The following is an 18,793-nucleotide window of genomic DNA, read 5'->3' as shown; positions in this document are numbered from 1 at the left end:
CTCCCCACTCCATCGTCCTCCCCACTCCCCCCCTCCGTCCTCCCCATTTCCCCCAGGTCCTCCTCACTCCCCCCATCCTCCCTACTCCCCTGTCTTCCCCACACCCCCCCATCCTCCCCACTCCCTCTGGTCCCCCCCAACTCCCCTCTCTCGGTCCTCCCCACACCCTTTCGTCCTCCCCACCCCTCTGCAGTCCTCCCCACTCCCCCCAGGTCCTCCCCACTCCCCTCCATCCTTCCCACTCCCTTCGTCCTCCCCACTCCCCCCATCCTCCCCACTCCCCTCCAGTCCTCCCCACTCCCCCCCCCAGCCTCCCCACACCCCTCCAGCCTCCCCACTCCCCCTGGTCCCCCCCAACTCCCCTCCTCCGGTCCTCCCCACTCCCTTTCGTCCTCCCCACCCCTCTTCAGTCCTCCCCACTCCCCCCAGGTCCTCCCCACTCCCCCCATCCTTCCCACTCCCCCATCCTCCCCACTCCCCTTCAGTCCTCCCCACTCCCCCCCACTCTCCCTACTCCCCCCATCCTCCCCACTCCCCTCCAGTCCTCCCCACTCCCCCCCACCCTCCCTACTCCCCCCATCCTCCCCACTCCCCTCCAGCCTCCCCACTCCCCCTGGTCCCTCCCAACTCCCCTCCCCCCGTCCTCCCCATCCCTCTTCAGTCCTCCCCACTCCCCCGGGTCCTCCCCACTACCCCTGTCCTCCCCACTACCCCCCCCCCGGCTCCTCCCCACTCCCCCTGTCCTCCCCACTCCCCCCCCCCACCCCCGGTAGCAAGCCGACCATAGAGGACACGGGCTCCTAGCTGCCTACTGACCGTATTCCCGGGGTTGTGTGACCCAGGACTATGTTCCTGGGATGTGTGAACCGGGAGGTGTCCGGAACCCTGGAGATGCCAGGTGTGGCCTGGGCATTTTCTTTGAGCCTGTGAAAAAGTGAGGGCTGGCTTTGCCCTCCACACGTGCGCGCGCGCACACACACACACACACGTGCACAAGTGCGTCCCCTTCACTTACCCTTGTGTGCACACCACCGTGACCTGCCAGCCAGGCCTGTGCTGAGGCCGCAGGGCTCACCGGAGGGGGGGCTGAGCCTCTAGGAGGCGACGGAGGTCCCCTGTGGGGCCCTGGCGGGCCTCTTGCCTGTCGGGTCTTCCCTGAGGGCATCACCTGACTACCCAGGGGCCACCTGCGGCCTCGGGGCCCTCTCTCCCCCGCCAGCGTTGCTCCTGCCACCCTGTCCCCCGTTTTCACGATTGTTAAAAACTAGAGACACTGGACTGGGGGACTGGGGACTCAGAAAACAGGGCTCTTGGTCCCTGCTTCTGGAGCCGTGACCCTGAGCAAGTCGCATGAGCATCCCAGGCCTCACCGTCCTCAGCTGGGAATGGGTATCGGAGCCGCTCTGGGTACCTGGGCCTCTTTCCCTGTGCCATCGACTCTAGGTTCCTCTTTCGGCTCAGCTGGGCCCTAACGCCTCCCGGGGAGAAGACGTCCACCCTCCACCGGCAGAGGGACTCTTGCTTCTGTTAAAGCACTTCCCATGTCAACACAGCACCTAACGCATCAGGCACGAGTCTAAACTGTGTACAAATATTAACTCATTTAAACCTCCTAACGGTAGAGAAATCTGCCTTCCCTCCCCCGATCTCAGAGCGGAGGAAACAGAGGCACAGGAAGGTTAAGTTAAGCGGTTCAGGGCCCAACAGCTAGGGAAGGGAGGAGCCGGGACTCAAACCCAGGCAGCTCCAGAGTCCGCATGCTTAAGAACTGGCTTCTTTCTCTCTCCTCTCTGCTGTGACTTCCTTTGCTCCTGAAAGACGGACCTTGCACTTCTCTGCCTTCAGCCTTTTGCAGCTGACAGTTGCCTAATAAACGCTCACTGAATGAAAGAGCAAACGGGTCGGTGCCACGGTTACACACACACACACACACACACACACACACGCCCCCAGAGATCCCGGAGAAGAGGGACGATTATCTCTGTCTCGCAGGTGGGGATCTGTTAGCCCGTGCACTGGGGCTGCCGTAACCGAGGGCCCCAAACTAGGTGGCTTCCAACAGAAATTAATTTTCTCCCGGTTCGGGAGTCTGGAAGTCTGAAATCAAAGAGTCAGCATGGTTGTTTCCTTCTGAGGGCTCTGAGGGCCTCTCGCCCAGCTTCTGGCAGCGGGCTGGCAACCTTTGCTATTCCGTGGCTTGGAGAAGCATCACCGGGCATTCTTCCTGTGCCCCTGTCCGTCCAGATCTCCCCTTCCATTAAGAACACCAGTCACGGTAGGATTGGGGGGAGGGGCCGCCCCCCACCCTGGCATGACCTCATCTTAACTCCTTGCATCTGAAAGGAGCTTACTTCCAAATAAGGTCGCATCCAGAGGCCCTGTCTGACACCACTTCTGTCCCTCAGTTGGGCCTGACACCCCCCCCCCCACCTCTCTTCCTTTTATTCCCTGCAGCTCTCCAGCCTCAGGGCCTTAGCACACCAGGTTCCCTCTGCTCCAGGCTCAGCCCCCACCCACGGCTGGCCGGCCCCCCCACCACGCTCCCCCCTCCCCCTCCCCCTCCCCCACCAGGTAGTGATTCGTGCGCTTCCGTGGTTCCCACAAAGAGCACGGAGACTGTGTGTCTTCCTCCCCCGTGCCTTCAGGCCAGCCTGCCAGCGGTGTCACTGAGAACGTCACCAGGGCCCGCCAGTGACACGGCGGCGTTGGCAGGACTGCGACCTCGCACTACTCTGGGGAATGCCCCTCGCACCCCAGCCTGGGGTTCTTGCCACCTTTAGAGTATTTCCTTCTGTGTTTAGAGTCCTGTGGAGCCCAGCTGTCACCTCCCCATGGGACAGTGACCTCCATCTTCCCCACCCCTTGTAGGCGAGGACACCTGCAGCCTTGGGCCCTCGGCTCCCCCTACTCCAGGCCCTGCAGACTCCCAGATCCTCACCGCCGATGCCGATGCCGATGCATGAAGTCCGGGTCCAGAGCCTGATGGCCATGGGCTGTTGCCTGGCAACCGCCTCTGAGAGAGAAGTTGAAGGTAAGGCCCTGACTCTGAGCAACTTGACCGTCTGGAGAGGAGGAACCAGGCAGGGAGGGCCATCACCACTCTTTCCTTCCTGCTCAGACTCACAATCCCAGGTCTCTCCTCACCCTGTGGCCCCCGCCTTTCCAATAACCCACAGATTCCAGGCCCAAACCCCTACACAAGCTCCTTCCAGCACCCCACCCCCACCCCGGCCCTCCCCACATTTATTCAGGGTCCCTTCGTGACACAAATGCAAAGGAGGCTAGAGTCCCGGTGTGAAAATTGCCCCCCTGCAGCTTGGGAAATGGAATCTCCCTATTCGTTCATTTATTCCAAGTGTTCATATTTACGTGACTCCGGGAACACAGCCCATGCCGAGAGAGACACGGCTGGTGTGGCACACACACACACGCACACACACACACCCATCCATGCACACCAGTCTAGATGCACAGCACCTGGCAGAGGAATTGGCCCAGGTCACGGCTCTTGTCGGGGGTCACTGTCTTTATTGACAAGAGCTAGGGGCAGGAGCCGCACAGGATTTCCCTAAAGGGCCTTCCAGCTGCCCTTGGAGAACAGGCGCACCTGTCCCAGGGCTCAGGAAGGCGGGGCCAGCCAGGGGATGCCGAAATGCCGGGGCCCTTCTTCCCTCAGACCCCCAGATCCTCATCAGGGGAATCCCAGACGGGGGGCCGGGCCTCCAGCGCCAACACGCGTACGAAGTCTGTTTCGGTGACCTGAGGGGGCCGCGTTCCCCAAGCCCTGCCTGTCTTTGGCCTCTGACTCTCCGGAGCCTTCCTCCTGTCTTGGGCCCCGCAGTATTCTTACCTCCAAGAGCCAGAGCCAGAGAGGCCGCTGGGGGAAGGAGCAGGTGTCGGCCAAGCCTGGCATGGCATGGGGGTCGCTTCCACTTTATAACGTGACACGCCCACCCCCACCCCCACCCATCGCGCTGTGCTTGGCGGCTTGCCCAGCATGACTCATTTTCTTCCCCAGATCTGAGCAGGTAGGCAAGCCGGGACAACCTCCATTTTATGCTGGAGACACTGAGGCCCAGAGAGGTCAAGGCTAGGCAGGATCCTGAGGTGGGTTAGAGACCTAGGTCTCCCCACATTGTGGTTTCGCATACTTTCCCTGAGGAGCCCCCTGCCCTCCGCGGGGGGGCGGGGGAGGGAGGATTGAGGGACTTAGCCTGAGTACCACCCTCCCCAGGGCCGCCCTCACTGTGGCTCTAAACGGTTATCTCCGGAAGAGAGTCCTTGCATGGCGGCCCCTCCCTGTGGTCCCTGTCCAGACCCCGCTGGCTTGTCTTCCCTGGGCCTCCTCAAACTGTAGCCCCAGAGAATGAGGGGCTTCCATCAACACACGGCCCCTCCTAACCAGCACAGACAGGCCCTCTGGGCAGCCAGCGCTGTGCCTTCCAGACCATTTGCTTTCCCGTCCTCACTGCATCGTTTTCTTGAGATTGATCAGGCCGGGCATCCACAGCCTGCCTTCAGGGACGCTGCACCTGAGCCCGGCCCAGAGGGGCCAAGGATCGCTCCAAGGTCACGGAGCAGATCTGTCCTCCACCCACCTCCTCCTCCTTCCCTCCCTTCTCTCTCCTCCTCTCCCTCCTTCTCTCCACCACCCTGTTGAAGACGCTGCGCTTCCCTGCCAGTCTGCCTGGCCCGGATCCTGCCTTGGTCTCCGCGAGGGGAGGAACGCCAGGGGGTAGCTGCTAAGGGGAGGCTCCTGGAGCCCGCAGACGCCCAGAGACACCCCCACTCCAGCCACGGGACGCAGAGTGAGCCGCTTTGGGGATAGGTCAGCGGCCCTCAACGGGAGCTGAGCCAGGCTTTAGGTGGCCTAAATGTATGCAGTGTGGGGTCCCTCTTTATGAAAAAGAATACGAAATTACAAGTACAAAATAAGATACAGGGCCTCGGAAGGGCCCAAGCGGTAAGGGGCCCTGAAGCTGAACTGCCTGACTGTCCTGCAAAATCCCGGACAATTCTCCTGTCCAGGAGCACGGGAGTCCCAGCGCTGGCCGCCCGGGCCGAGAGGGCCTGGAGGTTCCTGGGTTGTTCAGCAAGGGAGGCCTGAGGCCCAGAGAGAAGAGCCCGCCCAGGCCTTGCAGCGAGTGGGGGAGAGCTGATGTGGGGCCTGAGCAGTGTGTACCCCTCCCTGCACTGGGTAAGACTTTCTTCTATTTGGGGTCCCAGGCCCTCTCCTGGGAGCCTGACTCTGAGCCCCGGGCGATCCAGACCTCGGTCCGTCCCTCCGAGGGCCAAGGTCCGGGCCCATCTGCCAGGATGCTCTGTCTTTGAGGGGGAAGGCCGGGGCACAGCTCTCTGGGCCCCACTCAGGCAGGTCGGCCCGCGGCAATGCCCCTCCAGACTTCTCGTCCAGCAGAGCCGGGCCAGGCTCAGTCCTCCCATCCCTGAGTCACAGAAGAGAACACCAGGCGCGGGGAAGGAAAGTGACCTACGCGAGGGTCACACCGCGAGTCTCAGCAGCCACAGGATGGGAGCCCAGGCCTCCACACAGCCCGTCACGGGGCCCTGGGCACCGTGGGTGGCCCGCCCGAGGCGTCCCCGCAGCTTCGGCCCCGTGCTTGGACCACGCTGGCCTCCCCGCGGGCCCCTACAGACAGCTGGCGTGCAGTGCGCCCGGCTTGCCCCCGGCTGTGGGCTCTCGGGGCAGGAACTGCCTCTGCTCGCTGGCCGTGCCGCTGGGCGGCCGCTCCTGCCCGCCGGTGCCAGGCCGTGCGATGAGGCTGACCCGGCCGTTCATCTCCTTCCCCTGCCCCCGCCCCCCTGCCGCCTCCTCGCCGTCCTCCTCCCCCTCGTCCTCCCCGGTCTTCTCCGGAGGCCCGGCAGAAGGCTCCTGACTGCGCACGCGGCGGGAAGGCCGCAGCAGGACCCTGCGGAAGCCCTGCTTGAAGCGGTAGGAGAGGAAGCCGTAGAGGATGGGGTTGGCACAGCTGTTGGCATAGGGCAACGCCACCACCAGGAAATAGAGGCCGAAGAAGGCGGGCTCCTCGGGCAGCGGGCGCACCACGTTGACGATGTTGAGCACGTAGAAGGGCATCCAGCAGAGGACGAAGAGCGCCACGACGGCCACCACCATGCGCGTGACCCTGCGCTCCGAGCGCCGCCGCCGCTGGCACGAGGGCGCCCGCACCCGCCGCCCGGCCGAGCGCACCTTGACCACGATGAGCAGGTAGCAGAGGCAGATGACCAGCAGCGGCCCGAAGAAGCCGAGCGCGGCCGTGTAGATGATGAAGCCCGCGCGCCAGGCGGCCGCCGGCTCGGGCCACTGCATGTGGCAGGTGCTCATGCCGTGGGGCACACCCGAGAAGACCACCACGGGCAGCACCACCACGGCCGCGGCCACCCAGACGGCCACGCTCACCGTGCGGGCCACGGGCGCCGTGCGCCAGCGGGCGGAGCAGGCGGGACGGGCCACCGCGAGGTAGCGATCCACGCTCATGACCGTGAGGCAGAAGATGCTGGTGAACTGGTTGATGGCGTCCACGGCCATGACCAGGCGGCACATGAGGGAGCCGAAGGGCCAGTAGGACAGGGCGTTCTGGGCCGCCAGGAAGGGCAGCCCCAGCATGAAGAGCTCGTCAGCCAGCGCCAGGTTGAGGATGTAGACGTTGGTGACCGATGGGCTGGCCGTGTGCCGCAGGACCACGTAGATGACCAGCGAGTTGCCCAGCAGGCCCACCACGCACACCACCAGGTAGACCAGAGGGATCAGAACACCGCTGACGGCCAGCCCCGCCACGCTCGGGGCCGCGGACGCGTTCCCCAGGGCGACATCCGGGGGCCAGGCCGAGGAGGCATTCCCAGGCTCCAAGGCGGTGGGGGCCGACGAAGGAAAACCAGGGGTGTCCATGGCCGAGGAGGGGGGGGGGGGTGGCGGCGGTCAACGGGCAGCTACTGGCCTGGAGGGGGAAGGACACGGCCGGGTCACCGTGGGCAATGGCGGTCCCTCCACCGCCCCTCCCCCCCGTCACTCCGAACTTGGAGACGCCGAGGGCGCCCGCCCGGCCAGAGCCGGACAGGCCCCAGCCATTTTACTCTGCACGGGCCGCCAAGGCATCCCCGCCTGTCAGACGAGGACACTGAGTCTCAGAGAGGTGACGTCTGTCACATGGCCAGGGTGTGGCGGGGGACGCGGGCTTGCCTGGCTGCAAAGGGCGGGGGCCTGCGCTGGCCTGTGCCTCGCAGGGTCCCCTTCCCCTTGGCACCCGTGCCCCTGTGGGTCCTCCACAGGTGTCTAACGGAGGAGCGAACGGATCAGTCCACTGGCCTGTGACAACACAGGCCCTTCCTTCTAGACCAGAGTTTATCAGCCGTCTTTGACGCCGGCCCATTTTACATTGTGACTCAGCGAGGTCACACTGTTTCGGAAAGCAATACTTGCCCTTTCTGTACAGGATGCCTCGGCTGGCAGAAGCCCAAGCCCGAGGGCATCACCCCCTGCGATAGACCGAACGTGTCCCCCTCTCCCAAATTCACGTGTGGAAACCCTCACCCCCCAGTAACGGTCTTAGGAGGTGTGGCCTTTGGGGCGTGATTAGGTCTTCGGGGTGGAGCCCTCATGAATGGGGTCTGGGCCAGAAAAGACCCCAGGGAGCCCCTCACTCCTTCTGCCCTGTGAGGACACGGCAAGGAGAGGACTAACCACGAACCAGGAAGCGGGCGTCGCCAGACACAGAATCTGCCAGCACCTTGATCTTGCTTTTCCAGCCTCCAGAACTGGGAGAAGGAAATGTGGTTCGTAAGCCCGTGGTAGTCTGTTATAGCAGCCAGAACGGACCGAGACAGCCACCCACAGGTCTCAGCCCTCACATTGGAAAAACAGTGCTGGGGGGGGGGGGGGCGCCTGGGTGGCTCCGTCGGTTGAGTGTCCGACATTCGGCTCAGGTCATGATCTCGCGGTTCGTGAGTTCGAGCCCCGCGTCGGGCTCTGTGCCGGCAGCTCGGAGCCCGGAGCCTGCTTTGGATTCTGTGCCTCCCTCTCTCTCTCTGCCCTTCTCTCTCTCTCCCTCTCTCTCTCCAAAATAAATAAACATTAAACAAAATGAAAAAAAAAAAAACGGTGCTGCATATCCCGGGTTTTTAACCTTGAACCTGGGTCTCTCTATGAACTTCAGAGGATCCGTGAGCCCCCCAAAACTCTGGCGAAAGTTCATGCGTCTATGTCTTGTCTGGGCAGAGCCCAGAGCTTGTATCAGATTCCTCAGATTCTGAATGGAGTTAGGAACCACAGGCAGAGTGATGTCCCCTGTCCTGGAACCAGAGTGCTCGGGCCCCCCCCCCCCCAAGCCTAGCCCGTCCCGCTGCGCTCCCACAGAGGCCCTGCCTGGGATGGCCAGCTGTGAACCTGGACGAGGGGGGGGGGGCCTGTGGGGCCCCTTCTCCCCCTACGGTGAGAAATTCACACCGGAAAGGAGGTACAAGAACAGCCACACCTCTCTGCACCGGTGGGGCAGGCTTCCCAGGGAAGAGAAGGTTCCAGACGGGTCCTGAAGCATGAATGAGAGTCTGCCCAGCGACACGGTGGGCACCACGCAGCATGCCCGTTCACTAAGGTTAGTACCTTTCTTATCGTGCCTCACGTGTGTTGCAAGGAGCTAGACTCTTCCCGGCTTCCCCGCTAGACTGACTCTCCCTAAGTGTGGAGACCCTCTCACTCCGCTTTGAAGCGTCTCCTCGTCCTTCATACAGCACAGGCTCTGCATCGGTGCTGGAGGCATCGGATGAATCAGAGGAACCCGGAGTGGACAATTCTTAATGCAAAGGGGGTGGGAATTACCGACAGTGGAAATTCAAGACCCGCTAGGAAAGGCCGCCCACCTCAGAACTTGCTAGCCTACCTCTGGCTCTCAGGAGGCCCAGGTGGAGGCCAAGGCTCCCCACCCCTTCTTCCTAATGACCTCCCCCCACCATCCCTTGGCTTCTGCCTGTCCCTACAGGAAACCCTGAGAGAGAAGGAAAGCCTCTGATATCCCCCTTCTGACCCAACACTGTCAGTGGAACCTGCCACCTGCATTGCCCTATCTGGACACTATTTTTAAGATGCAAAGCTTCTGGGGGCGCCTGGGTGGCTCAGTCGGTTGAGCGTCCGACTTCGGCTCCGGCCATGATCCGGCGGTTCGTGAATTCGAACCCTGCGTCGGGCTCTGTGCAGACGGCTCGGAGCCTGGAGCCTGCTTCTGGCTCTGTGTCTCCCTCTCTCTCTGCCCTTCCCCCACTCGCTCTCTCTCTCTCTCTCTCTCTCTCTCAAAAATAAATAAACATTAAAAAAAAAAAGATGCAAAGCTTCTGGAAAAGGGAAGCACCTTAACTAGGAACAAACGTCTCGGTTTCTAAAGTCTCTCTGAGCACCAGGCCGGGCACTGCCTAGAATAGCAAAGAACCCCTTGACCTTGGTTGCTCCTGATGATGCCCTAGGCTGGTTGGGCTCAGAGCACCCCTCCCTGCTCCTCCAACCCCAGGGGGTGCCCCATCATCACCCCGGGACCCCATCAGCTCTCCTGACTCTGGGACGGCGGCATTAAGGGAGGGGCTATCTGGACACTGGGTTCATAGGATCCTAACAGCGCTTCTGGCTCCTTGTCCCTGACCCCAGCTGCCAGGTTCCAGGCGAAGCTAGTGAAATGCAGCATCCTAGGGATCTGATGGGGGAAGGACGAGTGTTGTCCCCACCATTGGACACATTAGCCCCGGTCACACAGCTAAGAAGGGGCAGACCTGGGAGGACCCTTAAGATCATCCTCCCCCCCCACCCCCAACACACACACGCACGTGTGTCCATTTCACAGGCTGGCAGACTGAGGCTGGGCCTTGGGGAGGCACCCAGCCTGCATCCCACTCTCCCACCAACCTATTTAGAGCTTCCCTCGCTGTTCTTCGGGCTCTTGAACTCTTAGGATCGTGGGCGCAAACCCCTGGAATCGTAAGATCCTAAAACCAGAATTTTAGATTCTTAGGCCTGAGTTGCAGAGTCATAGATTTTTAGATTCCGCGTCCTTGAGTCCGAATGTCAGAATTCCTGAATGCCAGAATCGGCCCTTGTTCAACCTGGAAACGTGGAATCTGAGACCTTGGAGTTCTGGCTTCCTCAGCCCCGGAGCCCTGCGTCACCCATCCATCCACCTTGCGGCCCCGCGCACATTCTCTTTACAGCATCCCCATGGGGCAGCCAATCACAGCCCGGGGCTGCAGGAGGCAGGAAAGCGCCAGGCTCCTGAGACAGCCTGGGAGCTGGGCAAACCTAATTTCCAGGCTGCAGGGACAGATGCCCCCAGGGAAGCCTGGAGGTGAGCCCTGAGGACACCCCCCTCCCACCTCCTTCTCAGGCGCGCGCATGCACACACACACACACACACACACACGCACACACAGGCGCGCGCGGCCGGCCAGGCCCTGTCTTTGTACCCCGGGGGTGCAATACCCCCTCCCAGAGCCCCTGCCCTCCCTGGAAGACTCCCTGCCTCCACCCCCCATCTGGGCCCATCTTCCCTGTCAAAGTTTAAGAGGCTGGGTGCCAGGAGCAGGAAAATTACAGCTTTCTGCCCCTACAATTTAGGTGCCTCCTTTTCTTTAAGGAGCTGGGATCCTGTGCATGATCTGGTTCATCCTCAGGGAGGAGGGACTTTTCCTCCCTGTCTGGTTTATCTTTGGCACAAGCTCGCCTGAAAGCCGGGGGCGGACTCCTCACAGGACTGCTCTGGGAGGGCGGGGACAGAGGCCCAGAGAGGGCAAGGGGCTGCTCCGAGCCACACAGCAATTCAGGAGAGCCCCTCAGAGATGCCAGATACCCCCATCACCTTCCATTCGTCTGCCCCCATCCGCTTACCCGCAGGCTCTGGGTCGCAGGGACCTTGAGTCATTTGTTTCTTCAGCCCCAGCCCCTGACACAGCACCGAGCCCTGGGAAACGTGAACAGACCGAGCAGTTGAGCAGCCAGAGCTCCGAGCAAAGTGGGGGCATTGCTCCTGGGCACAGACCCACATCGTGAAATCCTCACCAAGCCCAGGAGGGAGGATTTTTAAAGGGGAGCACGTTGAGGCTCAGAGAAGGTCAGTAATTTGCACAAGTTCGCCTAGCTGGTGAGCGGAAGACGGGAATTAAAACCCAGTTTGGTCTACGCCTGAATCACCAGTGCGTTCTGGCCCTGCTGGCTTCCCTGAAGGCCCCGGGCTGAGAGGAACCAAGAGCCAGGACGGCCTTGAATGCCGCAGGCTGATGCCCTTGGCCGACTGCCTTCTGCCCGCCCTCTGCAACACTGGGCCTTCCCCCAAAAGACCCGGACTGTGCTGATCACTGCCGACTCACTCACTCATCCCATTCCAGGCCCGGGGCCCGACCCCCAGGAACACGCCCCGCAGGCCCCGGGTTGGGGGCTTGGTCTCTGCCACAGAATGATGGCACCAGGCTACTGTGTGAACTTGGGCAGGTCACTGCCTAGCTCCGGGCCTCAGTTTCCTCCCGTTCAAGTGAAGACAGGTAGACGTACCTCCCGGGCTTGTTGTAAAGATTAAATGGGAGCGTGCCGTGAGCACAGCGCCCGGCGTGGAGGGGGAGCTCAGAGAAGCTGGCACGTGAGCCAAGGAGGCCAACCGACATGATGCATCTGCTTTCTTCCAGCTCTGACACTCTGCTGTTGTGCGATCCCAGTATTCTAGAACCATGGCACGAGAGTCCGAGATTAACCTGCCCCCACCCTCTGCAGCCCACCAGGAGGGCACAGGAAGGCCTCCTTCCTCCCTGGGCCTTCCCACCGTCTCCCAGCGCCCAGCCCCCAGCCTCTCAAGTTCACCCTGGGCAGAGGGTGGGCCCCGGCACCCCACCCTCTGGGACCCCACCCATGCCCCAGCCTCCTTACCTGCCCATGGGGTGAGGGCTCCCCTGCTTGCCGCCAGGCTGGTTATCATCCTGCTGCCCCCCTCCCTGCCCAGTCCCCAAGCTCCCAGAGCACCCTTAGCTGGGGTCCCCACGCGGTGCCCACTTCTACAGGGCTTACGGCCCGATCCCCCTCCTAGGCCCGCGGCGGCCACAGCTGCCCACAGAGCCTCTCCCATCTGGTCTGCGGCCCTGACTTCCCACGGGTGCCTTGTGCGTCACCCCCCCATCTCCAGGACACGTCCTGGAGGAGGGGGCGGGTAGGGGCACAGAGGGGGTTCTGCGGGCAGGAGCGCAGGGTGGGGGTGGACGGAGAAGCAAAGGGGAGCAGGGACTGTGGGAAGCCAATAGGAATAGAGGGGAAAGGGGGGTTGGTCGGAGGTGGAGAGAGAGGGAGAGGGAGAAGACAGTGAGTGGGTGGAAAGCCAGAATGAGGGAGAGTGATGTGAAATGCGTGGCAGGGAGGAAAGAAGGGGCGAGAGGAGATGCGGAGAGAGGCAGGGATGGAGAGCAAGGAAGGAGGAAGGAGAAGGAGGGGGTGGCAGGCAGAGTGACAGAGAAGGATTGTGCCACAGATGGTGACACGGAGAGCCGGGGAAGGAGGGGGCAGGAGTGGGGGGTGCGGGAGGGGCCGGAGAGCAGGTGCAGGAGAGGGGAGGGGCGGCAGGTTAGGAGAGGAGGCTGGGGCGGCGGTGGGGGGGGGGGGGGGCACAGACCCTGTTACCGGGGAGATTTGGCCACCCACGCTGGCCTTGGCTCCCTCAGAGGGGAGGAGAGAGGAGCGTGGTGCCCAGGGGAGCTGGACGTCCCCCAGGCCGCTGTGGCACATGTCCCCCCCGGGGACGACAGCTGGTTCCCGATCCCAGGCAGGTGAGGGGTTGGGCAGTGCTGCGAGGGCGGGCAGCGCGAGGGAGCACTGCGGTGGGAGTCCACAGTCCTGGCCACCGGCTGGACACCAGCCAGAGGAAAGCCAGGTGGGGGCAGCCGTCCTGAGACCGACTGAGTCCGGAGGGCCCAGGGCAGGCTGACAGGGTTAAAGAATACATATTTCAGGCTTTGGGGGGTAGGGGGTCAAGGGCAAAATCAAAGCTATTATACAGGAGAAAACAAATGCCCACGTCGGCTTCTGGAGCCACCGGCCCCCTGTTGCTGTCCTTGCACTTGCCGTGGGTCCTGGGCAAGCCCCTCCTTCCAGCCTCAGCCTCTCGTCTGTCTGGCCAAGTTCCTGAGGAGTAGATGGGCTCTAGGAAGCTCCCGGAGGTGAGGAAGGGGTCTCCCTGCCCTGCTCGGGGCCCTCACCTGGCTTCTCATCACCCCCAGAATTAAGCCCACCCTCCGGAGCCCCCCAGACTTTACACCGCCCTAGTCTTTCCTCCCCCTGCCTTCCCCCTCCGGCTCTTCCTCTGCCGATTTCCTGCCTGCCTGTGCTCCAGACACACCCAGTCTCATCCATTCATTCATTCATTCATTCGTTCACTCATTCATTGGCTCTGACCAGCGAGCTCAGAAGGCCTCTGTGAGACAGTGAGAGGGATACAGCACCATCTAGGGAAGAAGCCTCCAGTGGGGAGCAGGGCCCTGCCGGGGTGCTCAGGTGGAGACAAGCTTGTGCGTTCGGGTGACCAGGAGGAGAGCAGGGTGGCTGGAGAGGAGGGAGGCAGGGGGAGGCCTCCGAGGCCAGACCACGCAGGGCCTCGGCTCAGTCTGGGTGGCTTGGGGGCTTCACAGGTGGGAGCAGAGGAGTCTCTTGACCTAATTTATGTTCTTCAAAGGCTCACCAGTCAGGCACCGGTGACGGCGCTGGTTTTCCTCAGGGCCTTTGCACAGGCTGTGCCCGCACCCCACCTGTACGTGTGAGACGAAGTCCCCCCGGAGCTGTCCCTGGCCTGGATCGGCGAGGCCTCTCCTCTAGGCTTCCCAGAGACCCCAGCCTCACTGTGTCCCCAGGCCTGGAAGCGCCTAGCACGCAGTAAGTGTTTGCCACATGTTTACCGAAGACAAGAAGATAGATGGAGGGCGAGCGGGCGGCAGGGGTGGGGGTGGAGGATGGAGGCCGAGTGGTGGTGACGGGTCCCGGGCGCCAGGCTGCGGGCAGGGGTGGCCCCAGTGGGACACTGAGGGGCCTTCCCCGAGCAGAAGTGACCCAGGGATCCCGGACCAGCCTCTCCTTCTGCAGGGAGGGCAGGGCAGAGAGAGGAAGTGCAACTCCACACCCTCGAGCTCTGGGAAGCTAGGGATGCTGTGTCGGAGCCGTGAGGCGGCCCCACCTTGCCTGGCACGGAGGTCCTGGGACATGAGAACCTCTAGCCTCAGGCCCCCATCTGGTCCCTCGGTGCTGTCATGCCTGCCTGGAATCCCGGAGGGGCTGCCCCGAGCGCCTGCCGAAAGAGGACAATGCTATGTGTCCCCCATCAGACCCTGACCTCCTCAGAACCAGGGCCGTGTCTCCACCCTCAGACTAGAGGGCTCCCTGAGACCAGGGGCTGTGCCTCTACCATCAGACCGGTGGTTTTCCAGAGAGGCTGGGGCCCAGGCTCCTCCCATTCCTGGCAGCCAGGAGCGTGCTGTCCCCTCCTTCCTCTCCCCCACAACGCCAACGCCAGAGCTGACCACAGTGTAGGGTGGAGGCCTCAGCTACTGACGCTGAGGTCCGTCCTTCAAATAAGATGAAGTGAGCCAAAATACCTCCCCCGCCTGGCCCCTGGGGCTGTCACGAGAGTGTGGACACCTATAAAGTGGCTCATCAGCCCTGCTGTTTGCTGCTGGGGTTGAATCTCAGCTTCTGTACTCACCGGCTGTGTGACCTCGGATACGTGACTTAGCCTCTCTGAGCCTCAGCCCCTCATCTTCAACACCTGCCGCGCTGGGTTGCCGCGACGATAGAATGCGTCAATCCCTGTACACATCCGCAGGTCCCAGGGACACCGAGAAGCTACACGTAGCGTGAGCCTCCCCTGTCCTCGTCTGCGGCAGGGGCAGATGGGCCGGCAGCCTGGCTCTCTTTCTGCAGCGCTGAGGCCTTCAGTCTGAACCCCGTGCGGGCCCCAAGCCCTTTGCACAGGCTGTTCCCTGTCGCTCTCTTAATCCTTCAGCAGGTTGGGGTACCAGCCACCCTGAAGCCTTCCCATTCTCTGACGCTCCCTCTTCTGGCTTCTCTTTTATCCATCAGGCAATTATTTTATATCTGCTCTTTTTTTTTTTTTTTAATCAAAGCACTGCTTGCCGGTAAATTTTACAAACCAAAGTGATGAAAAGGGCTTATAACAGCAGAAAACGGCAGTCCTCCCACAGCCCTGCCCCCACCCTTATGCCAGAGGCAATTTCTAGCTCTTTCTCCTTGTATTTGCCTCCGTCTTGCTAATTATTGGGTTTCTTTCTCCATCTTTTGAGCCTCCAATCTGACCCATTATCTACTGACTTCCTACTATGCTACGTGAGGATTCTAGATTTCTTACACACTCTGGCTCCTTCTCTCCACCCTCTCCACCGAACGGCGTTTTCGGTTAAGTGCACGTTCAGTGTTTTCACTAGGAATGTACCGTACATGTTATTTCCTGCCCAGCCTGGAGTTCATAACGGCTTCATTTTTTTTTTTCATTTGCTTGTTTTTTGTTTTTTTAATATCTCAGTTTTCTAGGACTCCGTATTTGCATAAGCTCCGACCTACAGCTCAGGAAAAACCTCACAGGGGAATGTGAGCCCGGTCAGGATTTCTGTGTGGAGACGTCTCAACTCTGCCCATCTGTCCTGGCTATCCTCTGTGCCTGAGAGTGGCTACCACCCTGAGATGCTCTCTTCACTGCTCTCTCAGCGATCCCTTTCAGCTTTTTCCCTGTTAGGTCCTGTTTCTTGAATCTTCCTCCATAATGGTTTACTCCCTTATTTTGCCAGTGCGAAACCTCTACTAACTCCCTGAGCCGGTGTGCACATGTGAAAATAGTTTATTCTCCTCGCGTGCGCATGGATAGCCTGGCTGGGTATAGAATTCTAGGTTGAGAATTACTTTGACTCAGTGGTGGGAGGCATCTGTCCATGTCTCTACCTCCCAGTACTGTTCTTATTCTCAGTCAATTGTGGGTAAGCTTAGGTCATTTTGTTCTTTATCATGGAAGCTTCTAGGATGTTTGCTGTATCCCTAAATTTCAGAGGTTTCCTAATGCGTGGGTCATGCCACCCACCCTACCCCAACAACAAGTGTTTGGGGCATTTAGCGCACTGTGTTAACCTAAAGATTTGTGTTCTTCAGTTCTGGGTAAGATTTCTCTATTATTTTCTTTTGGAACTCCTGTTATTTGACTATTGGCCTCCTGGATTAACCCTGTAATTTTCTTGTTGTTTACTTTTACCATCTTATTCTACCTTCTGAGAGTTGTTTCTATTATTGTTGTTGTTCCCTCTGTTTTTTCTTCCAAACATTTTTTTTTAAAAACTATTTTATTTTATTTTTTTAAGTTTATTTATTTATTTTGAGAGACACAGTGATAGCACGGGTGGGGGAGGGACAGAGAGAGAGGGCGAGAGAAGGAGAGAGAGAACCCCAAGCCGGCTCTGAGCTGCCAGCACAGAGCCCCATGTGGGGCCCAAACCCACAAAACCTTGAGATCAGGACCTGAGCCAAAACCAAAAGCTGGACACTCAGCCACCCAGACACCGCCTAAAAAATGTATTTTCTAAAGTTTATTTATTTATTTTGAGAGAGAGAGAGAGAGAGAGAACACAGGAGGGGCAGAGAGAGAGGGAGAGAGAGAGAATCTCAAGCAGGCTCCACACTGTCGGTGTAGATCCCGATGCAGGGCTTGAACAAATGAACTGTGAGATCACGACCTGAGCTGAAACCAAGAGTCGGACACTTAACCGACTGGGCCACCCAAGTGCCCCGTACGTTTTTAAAATTTTAATAAACATAGTATTTTTCATTTCTAAGAGCTCCTCTTGGTTTTCTGATTGTTCCTTTATTATGGTATTCTGGTTTTGTTTATGGCTATGCTATGTTTCCTTCTCTCTCCAAGGATAGCCGTGGTAGTTTCTTCAAAGTTTTCTTCTGATCGCTGCCTTGTCTCTATTTCTTGCTAATTCTTTTCTCTGTTTGATTGAGTTTTCTTCAATCGTCCATTCATCTTCTGTTTCCCATTCATTTTTCGGAATGAAGCCTTAACACTCAGATTGGCCGCTCCATGTAGGAGGACAGGGCTTGCGAGGCAATGAACATCGCTATAGGGACAGCTGGCTCTTTCGTCAAGCATACCTAGATGGGACCAGAGGTCAGCACCTGTGAGACTTCTCTCTGGGGTGGTCAGATCCTATCCACCGACTCCTATCTGTATGCCTGGGTGCTAGCATTCCTGAACTAAGCCAGGGAGAGGAGGCGGGCTAGGGTCACCCTGTTCGGTATTCTGACTTCCACTGAATCCCCCTGTATCAGTCAGCTACTGCTGTGTAACAAACAACCACGCACATGGCTTTGGTGCACGAGAATAAGCATTTATTGTACCTCACACCTTCAGGTCATCTGGAGTGGGTTAATCTAGGCAGGTCGGCTCTGAGCTGCAGGCACCTGGGTACCTCTGCCGTCCCATTCTTGGAACCACTGGGCTTACCAAGGCATGTTCTTTTGTCAGCACAAGAGAGCATGTCCAAGGGTGCAAGCACATCGAGTCTCTCCTTACGATGCATATGCTAACATCCCGCTGGCAAAAGGCAAGGCCGAAGGCCAAAGCTAGTCAGTGGGGCAGGGAGGGGAAGTGTGCTCTTACCCTGGAGGGGGGCATGGAGGGAGTAATCACCCACCAGGCATAATCAGACCTACTGCACCTCACACCATCAGTCTGGGGGCTCACCCCCGCCTGCCCTGTAGCTGGTGTCCTTGGGTCCAGAAATGTCTGGTTGGATTTTCCTGCCCAGGCTAGGGAGGGATGGTTGCCTGGCTGCATCGTGCAGGGTGGGGGGGAGGGGGGAGGGGCTCTGGGGGTCTAATTGCCCCTTAAACAAACTTCTAAATAACCCGCCAGTTTTCAGCCTCCCGCCTGGCCATCTGCGGTGGCTGAATCCCCCACTTGGAAGCTGCCCTGGGATTCTGCAAGGCCCGGTGGGTTGCGTCTCTTCCACCTGCAAATCCTCCCCCCACCCCCCACCCCCGCCGCCCCTCCCGCAGCACAGCAGGCGCTTGGGTTTGCCTTCCCCGGGCCTCTGTTAAATCATTTACCACCCCTCCATCTGCTCTCCGTACTTGTGTGCTGGGCGCTGGCTGGTCTGGGTTCACAGGTGTCTCCTGGTTTCCTTGAAGATGAGAGTTTGTGTTTCTGTTTCGTGTTCCCCGTATCGTCGTCGTCGTGGTGGCTGCTTTTCAGCAAGGGGGAGGGGCCAGAAGCAGCTGTGGCCCAGCACCCCGAGACAAGACCCTCCTCTTTGCTCTGTTGCATACACTTCTGTGGTATGTGGATCGACCACACGGCAGGTGTTGAGTTGCTGGTCGGTCCGTCTCACCGGCCCCTGAGCCCCCTGGGGAGCGCGGGGCCGGACGTCACCCTCGCGGCACCTCCAGCTCCCACGCAGCTTGGCACGGAGCCCCTGGCTCCATGAGAACTGAAGTGAACGAACTTCAAGTGACATGGATGACTGCTCATCGTTTCACCTAGTTTAGGGCCTTCAGAAGTCTTCTAGAACCATCCTAGATCTCCGTCGCCCTCCCCAGAGCCTAGCCTGCCCTGCCTCTCACATCCCATGAGGCCTGGATGGAGTCAGAGGTCCCCAGAGGCGACTCTTTCTCTGGTTGCAGGTTGGGGGGCGGGGGGTGGGGGGGTTGTTAAGAGGGGAGGGCGGGGGCGCCTGGGTGGCGCAGTCGGTTAAGCATCCGACTTCAGCCAGGTCA

At 60.0% G+C, this 18,793-nt stretch overlaps 1 protein-coding gene and 1 long non-coding RNA gene across 4 annotated transcripts; both read right to left on the bottom strand.

Moving 5' to 3' along the window:
• Positions 1-3,508: 3,508 nt before the first annotated feature.
• SSTR3 (somatostatin receptor 3) lies at positions 3,509-12,530 on the bottom strand. Of its 3 annotated transcripts, none has more exons than XM_058741371.1 (3): positions 11,909-12,530; positions 11,540-11,704; positions 3,509-6,956 (listed from the first exon to the last, which is right to left on the bottom strand). In XM_058741371.1, exon 3 carries the CDS (start codon positions 6,905-6,907, stop codon positions 5,648-5,650), a length of 1,260 nt encoding a protein of 419 aa, XP_058597354.1. In that variant the 5' UTR covers positions 6,908-6,956; positions 11,540-11,704; positions 11,909-12,530; the 3' UTR covers positions 3,509-5,647. The 3 variants fall into 3 exon arrangements, 2 of the variants coding, with proteins under 2 accessions (XP_058597354.1, XP_058597355.1); XR_009265329.1 differs by lacking the exon at positions 3,509-6,956 and adding an exon at positions 9,823-9,984; XM_058741372.1 differs by lacking the exon at positions 11,540-11,704.
• Positions 12,531-16,861: 4,331 nt separating this feature from the next.
• LOC131518891 (uncharacterized) lies at positions 16,862-18,738 on the bottom strand. The gene is made up of 2 exons (XR_009265328.1): positions 18,152-18,738; positions 16,862-17,612 (listed from the first exon to the last, which is right to left on the bottom strand). It is a non-coding gene; the product is annotated as an uncharacterized LOC131518891 (long non-coding RNA).
• Positions 18,739-18,793: the final 55 nt, after the last annotated feature.

This window comes from Neofelis nebulosa, chromosome 8 (assembly GCF_028018385.1).
Source record: "Neofelis nebulosa isolate mNeoNeb1 chromosome 8, mNeoNeb1.pri, whole genome shotgun sequence".
Lineage (NCBI taxonomy): Eukaryota > Metazoa > Chordata > Mammalia > Carnivora > Felidae > Neofelis > Neofelis nebulosa.
The sequence above is the reverse complement of the archived record's forward strand: the minus strand, read 5'-3'. Positions and strand labels throughout refer to the sequence as shown.

Excerpts from the sequence above, each read along its gene's own strand:
- SSTR3 (XM_058741371.1), bottom strand. The coding sequence starts at position 6,907 with ATGGACACCCCTGGTTTTCCTTCGTCGGCCCCCACCGCCTTGGAGCCT.